This window comes from Aplysia californica, unplaced genomic scaffold (assembly GCF_000002075.1).
Source record: "Aplysia californica isolate F4 #8 unplaced genomic scaffold, AplCal3.0 scaffold01127, whole genome shotgun sequence".
In the NCBI taxonomy this organism is placed as follows: Eukaryota; Metazoa; Mollusca; class Gastropoda; order Aplysiida; family Aplysiidae; genus Aplysia; species Aplysia californica.
In genome coordinates, this window is record NW_004798397.1 from 97,984 (window position 1) to 104,388 (window position 6,405).

Sequence of the window (6,405 nt, forward strand, 5' to 3'; positions counted from 1 at the left end):
GGGGGGCTTCACCTGAAGGCTATCTCGCTTATTGGTGGATCAAATTTTATCAGCTGTTACACATAGATCAAGCATAATAAGGAGTTTTAAAATCAGCAAATCAAATTTGAGAAAAAAAGAGTTCATGAACATTATAGCAAAAACTTTCCCTCTTCAGGAACTCCATAGATCTATGGAACATTATACTTAAATCTGGATGTCAGTCGGTATTGGGTTAACGTGAGCCTTAGTTTCTTTCCTTGTGTGAAGGACCGACATCTCTGCACAAGAGGCATTCCCATAAGCGCTCCGTCCCCTGAAGAAGCACATCTCGAAGTGTGTAGATGCTGACGGTTCAAAGCAATGGTTGATTCCAAAGCCTTCTGCTCCTCCCACTAAGTCTTGAATTTCTGCAGCTTTTTTCCTATTTTCTTGCTTTGCCTGTCTTCTATTAGAGGTATTTGGACAAAACATGCAGTCTTTCGAACAACCTGTTTTAAATAGAGAAGTGTTTTAAAATCCTTTATGTTACACATTATAACTCGAAATGCTGGTTTTTAATATTTTTTATGCTGAAATGTAGCTTGAATTAAATGTATACATCACTGAAATGAACGAGTCACTTTGAGCATAACAAATTCAAGGTAGAAAGAACAGAAAAAGTAAGAACATAAAAGAACAAAAACCGCTAACTCTTAGAGAAACCTCCACTCCAACCACTAGTGGTCAAGGAAGAGATCGTTCTCTTGACAGGCAGATTGGCAATAGCAGAACAGAAGGGCTCTGTTTTAACCACGACGGAGTAACGATACTAAAGGGACACTAAGTATACACAGTCCATTTACAGCAGAATCTCAGAGGCAGATGGAAGTGGCCACTGGAATAGAAATTAACGGATTTGCGAGGGAGGCGAGCAATAACTCCTGAATCCAGCGCCGCTGTCTGCATCGCCCATCTTGTTGACCGTAGAGTTGGTCTGGAATGGAGCTATTGTTTCTGGGAGGCTGCTAATATTGTTGGGCGTTGTTTATCCTGACCGTGGTTTGCTTTGTTTGCATGGGGGGACGATAATTTCACTTTGGACAGAACAATGGGAGGCGCTGTGCATGTGAGGGTGAGGCTTGGGAGCATGTTAGAGGCCGAGGAATGATTGGTGAGTGGAAAGGAGTGGGGTGGGAGGGGTGAATTTGGGTGCACATGGACAAGGACAAGAGAGTAACGAAAGTGAGCGAGAGAGAGGGAGACTGAGAGAGAGAAAGAATGAAAGAGAAATAGAGAGAGATATATGAAGAGCACAATTAAGTAGACGAAAGAGAGAGAGAGAGAGAGAGAGAGAGAGAGAGAGAGAGAGAGAGAGAGAGAGAGAGAGAGAGAAACAAAGAGAGAGATGGGGAGAGAGAGAAAGAGAGTATGAAAGTATGCAGAGTAATTAAAGTAAATAAGAACAGAGTAAACTATAAGAAAACCCGTAGTGTGTTAGGGATAAGACCATGTAGAAAAAGGAACACAACTCAAAGTGCAGATAAAAAAAAGATTCAAAGAGAAAATAAATGACAGACTTTTTAAAGTCAAATAATAACGTCAGGCAAAATTTGAACAGATCAAAACAAGAGAGGAAAAAAAATGACAACAGCAACACAACCCCCCCCCCCAAAAAAAAAACAAACAAACAAAACAAACAACCTTAATGTACAAGAACATTATTCAGTACATGTGCTAAATGTGTTCTTGAAACACCACGCACTGATAAACTATTAAGTAATTTTGCCATATAAATCCTTCAGTGAATCTAAAACATTTTCTTATAGTATACGAGTAGGTGTAAAAACTACTTGATTAATATGAAATTAATAGATATGTTGAATGTATAAATTTCGCGTTTGGTCTTTGATATTTAGTCACAGCATGAGAAAATAGAAATTTTGCAATAGAAAGGGTTTGCAGCTAGCTGTAGGCCTACTTTCTTAGATCTGTGAATACGTAATGTTAGTTATAAGGAAGAAAGAGCAATGTCATGTTATACAACAATGATTAATTTTCTTGAATCAAACCTTGAAAAATCAGTTATTCCCTTTTCCCCTTGTTCGGGCTACCTCACCCTGACCTTGGCTTTGCGAAAGACCTTAGAAGCAGCCTCAGACTTGCCTTGGACTGGAGATCATTGGTAACGAAACGGCACCGATGCAAATGTCGTTGGTACGAAACTGTGGCCGACATTAAAATCTTTCTTCGGAAATCCATTAATATGAAACAGTACGTGGACGCCTCAAAGTCGAAAGTGGCATCGGTAGTCTAGTGTTTAGGCTACCGGACTCGTAATCGTGAGAATTCGATTTGGGGGATTGAGCCTCAGCTCGGTCCGGCGTTGTGTCCTTGGGAAAGGCACTTAACACAAAGTTCCCCCTTGGTTCGGTTCTTTACAAGATGGGCGTTAAAACATGGAGATCCCGCCTCTTAAATAACTTATCAGTGTTGAAAGGAGCGTTAAAGCTATACCTTTTCATCTTTTTTTTTTTAAAGCCGAAGGAAACTTTTTTCTCGCTGCAATGAACCGTTTCAATTGAATGTCATTTGGTCCAAGTATCGGGCTCATTAAATAAAATTGGATTCTTTACAGTTTCGTTTCGTTTCGTTTCGTTTGCTGTTTCGCGCTCGAGGCAATTTTTTTGTCCGTGGTCGACGCGGTGATGTCCAGAATATGGGGCTCACTCATCAGTGTTATCGATTTTTTTTCAGTTAGGACTGACCGCTACGTCGAAGGGTCTTTTTTTTTCGCTTTATTCTTTTACTTTTACTTCTTCGAGTCATGTCGCATGTTTGTTTGACCGAGGAATAACCTCGTAGGGAGCGTCCGTGGTAGTGCGTGTCTGATGCTTGAAAAAATAAAACAAGTAATTAGTTTCAGTTCTGCATCTAACTGCCCTTGGGAATAGGATGAGTTTCAAGCACTGTATTTATCCAACTAGAATTTTTTAAAAGATAGCCCCTAGTCGTTTCCCTTTACTTGCCTGTATCATAACGAGTCACCTACCCCCTATTACCCCCCATCTCCTCCCCCACCCTCGCTTTTCTTCCCATAAACGTTGTATTCCCCCTCTCCCTACTCTTAAAATCCTTCCTTCTGCCCCCCCCCCCCCCCCCACACACAAACAAACTCACACACTTCTATCCCCCCTCACTCCTCCCTGTTTCTTTCAAGAGTCGCATTAGGCTCGATCACTCACACAGTCAGACAATTTCAAGTCCACTTATTCTCTTTCATTTCCACAGCTTGCAATCCCCATTGAGTTTTGTCTCATTGTTTAGGCCCAACAAACCAGCCTTGATCAAAATGTGAACCAACCCTGAATTCCTCATCTGAATAATCGAACAAAATATACGCTTACAAAGAGACTCTTGAAGGGAGCGTAGGATTTGAAGGACACTTAAACAGGGTCAAGGGTTCAAGAAGTTCAAATTCGGTTTTCTCTTAGTTGAGTTTACAATTCAAGATTGCCTATCCCTCTCAGGAAAGGGTCCTTATGTGGTTTTTGGCCTTTTGTTAGACACAATATCAATGACCATTTTGCCCCCTGAAGGGAAGATAATGATTAGGGGGAACAAGAGCCCCTAAGAACACGATAAAAATGCACGGTGTAGTTTGAATTCTAATTTGAAAAGCGATTTCGAGGACTCATGAGGTTTTTGTACTTAGACATGTGTTTTCGAATCCTGAATAATGGCCCAATAAGTGCCTGCTTGAGATCTGAGTTTTTTCATATACTTCTTCTTTTCGAACACAAACAACAATATAGTTTTTAATTCCCTTTACCCATTATCAACCAAATGAGCCAGTATTAACCCCAGCCTGTCTATTCTGTGTTCTCAAGAGACATGTAAAATACAGATCCACCAGGCTGACCTTGAAATGACGATTTTTTAAACATATTTAGTCGAATTAATAATATTCTGATGGACTATCTTTTGATTATGACCGAATGACGTTCTAATTTCTCATATTTTAGTTCTAACAATAATATTGCTCGGTAAAGGATTATAACAAGTTCAATGGTGTTTGCCTCTAACAGTTAGGCTTTTCACAAAAGACAGCTCCAAATCAAAAACAATCATATTCTATGAGAAAACTCTCTTTTTTCTGATATTTGTGCTACCATGACTGCATAGCAGATGAAGCACGTCGCTTAAATCGTCCAAATTGTACAGCTGGGGAAGTGAAACAATTACAACGAATAAAATCAGCATGGTCAACAAATTCGTGGTATTTTCATCTTGAATGAGCCTCCATAGTCTTGTGTTAAATTAACGAAAGTTCACAAAGAATGTCCATTCTGCGTCGACTCTTAAATGGGCCGGTGTTCAGTGAGACGTGCCATTAATTAAGCACGACACATTATCAAATTATATAAAACACATCGGAGCATGGCTCTGTAGTGATTATCAATCATGGGTTACTGACTAAGGTTGTTATTACTAAATTTTGTTTTGCTGTGCTTTTGGTTTTCAAAAGGTTGTTGCTATTTTCTATCGTTCTTTCTTTCTTTCTTTCTTTTTTTTTTTGGGGGGGGGGGATGGAGTTTTAAAAGACCCTCAGTGGACCTTTATATGAATGTTGCTGAAATAGAAAAAAATCCCCAGAAACAAGGAGGTAAAACCGTTTCTTTGCATAAAGGGGCTTTATTTTGGATAGCTGTTGGCGTTCATCAAACTAATGTTATTTATCGATTATTACCCCCCCCCCCAAAAAAAAAAGAAAAAGGAAAAAAGAATAAGAAATGAATAAATGAAAATAATAAGTCTGTGGATATATAGCGTAAAATAGCATTTATGTCCCATCTAGATCACTAAGATCAGGCGATCAGTATTTTTTAAGAGTTCCTAGAAAAGGAGGTAAAAAATTTGCAGAAAGATCGTTTGCCCACCTTGCTCCATCAGTTTGGAACTCTCTTCCCCAACTCTTGAGACGTACAACATCTGAATCTAAATTTTAAATATCTTTAAAGACTATTTAATTACATCATATATTTTTAGATCAGTAGATTCATGTTCAGTACAATGTTATGTAAATTAATGACCATGTATCCGTTTGTTCATTTTGCGAATTGCATTGTGTATAATATTATTTTATTATGTATTTGATGTGCTCATTTCATAACGATACGTAAGCGTGCGCGTGTGATAAGCAAGTAGATGTGTGTGTGTGTGTGTGTGTGTGTGTGTGTGTGTGTGTGTGTGTGTGTGTGTGTGTGTGTGTGTGTGTAAGTGTGTGTGAGTAAATATTGTTCGTACATTCATTTATGTAAAGCGCCTAGAGCTGTGTTCACACGGGAGTGGACGCTATAGAAATGATCTACATTATTATTATTATTATTGTTGTTATAATAATAATAATAACAATAATAATAATAATAATTATTATTATTAAAACTGATTTTTAATACTGATTTTTGAATGTAGTCCAACTTTGTCTCACTGCTTTCTTTTGTTCTTCAAACTCCTCTGATTCCAATCTTCCTTCTCTCCGGCAGGCAAAGACGACCGTGCCTGGAGCATGTACATCGACGAGAAGCGGAGCTGGTTTATGCACAGAGACGAGCACACCAACAGAACCGAGGGAGGGATTCGAACCGGGGGCACCATAGGGGTGTTGCTAGACCTGAACCAGCACACCCTGAGCTACTTCGTGAACGACATCCCGCACGGCCCAGTCGCCTTCAACAACCTGCACGGCGTCTTCTACCCGGCCGTCAGCATCAACAGAGACGTGCAAGTCACGCTCAGGGCAGGCCTTGTTCCTCCAGTGGACAGCAGCAGTGAGGCAGAGTATTGCTAGGGGGGGGGGAGGGATATTTCTGTTACAAAGTTGCTGTGTTTGTCTGTTTGCCTGATTTAAGAGAAGTAAGTGGACGCTATAATGGCAGATTAGTGCTAGGAAAACGCAAGACAGCCAGACTTAAACAACAGTGAGAAATTAAAGAAGTAGGACCAGTTAGCAGCATCCTCCAACCAACCGTTACAAGGGTGCAACCACCCAGAATGCTTCATGAAAACCCATTGAACAAAACGCAAAACATATATTTGAAGAATACTTGAATGACCAGTCAGTGTGCCAAATTCAGAACAAAAATTAACTTAATTTTCAGGGCTGCTGAATGCCTCATGAAAAACAAGATAGGACAAACTGCAAAAATACAGGTTTGGGAAATACGCTCGTGTCCAGTCACTACAAAAAAAATTCAGAAAAATTATGTAAAAAAGAGCTGTTTTCAACAGATTAACCCAGATTAACCCAGACATATTTCAATTTAACAGACTGATATAGTAAATAATTCAATTTTTTATCATTTAATATTAAAGTTAGGTGGGTCAGCCTTACATGAGTGTCAGCTTCATGTAACACTATGTACATGCATATCTCTTCTGCATGAG

The 6,405-nt window shown here is 39.5% G+C and overlaps 1 protein-coding gene across 1 annotated transcript in view; it reads left to right on the forward strand.

The window, feature by feature from the left end:
- The window catches only part of LOC101845513 (E3 ubiquitin-protein ligase TRIM9-like), a 31,704-nt gene extending 25,536 nt beyond the window's left edge, over nt 1-6,168 (forward strand). Inside the window, exon 2 of the mRNA XM_013090056.2 lies at nt 5,505-6,168. Coding sequence (XP_012945510.1) covers nt 5,505-5,809 — 305 coding nt within the window. The 3' untranslated portion in view covers nt 5,810-6,168. The remainder of the gene's footprint in view (nt 1-5,504) is intronic.
- Nucleotides 6,169-6,405: the final 237 nt, after the last annotated feature.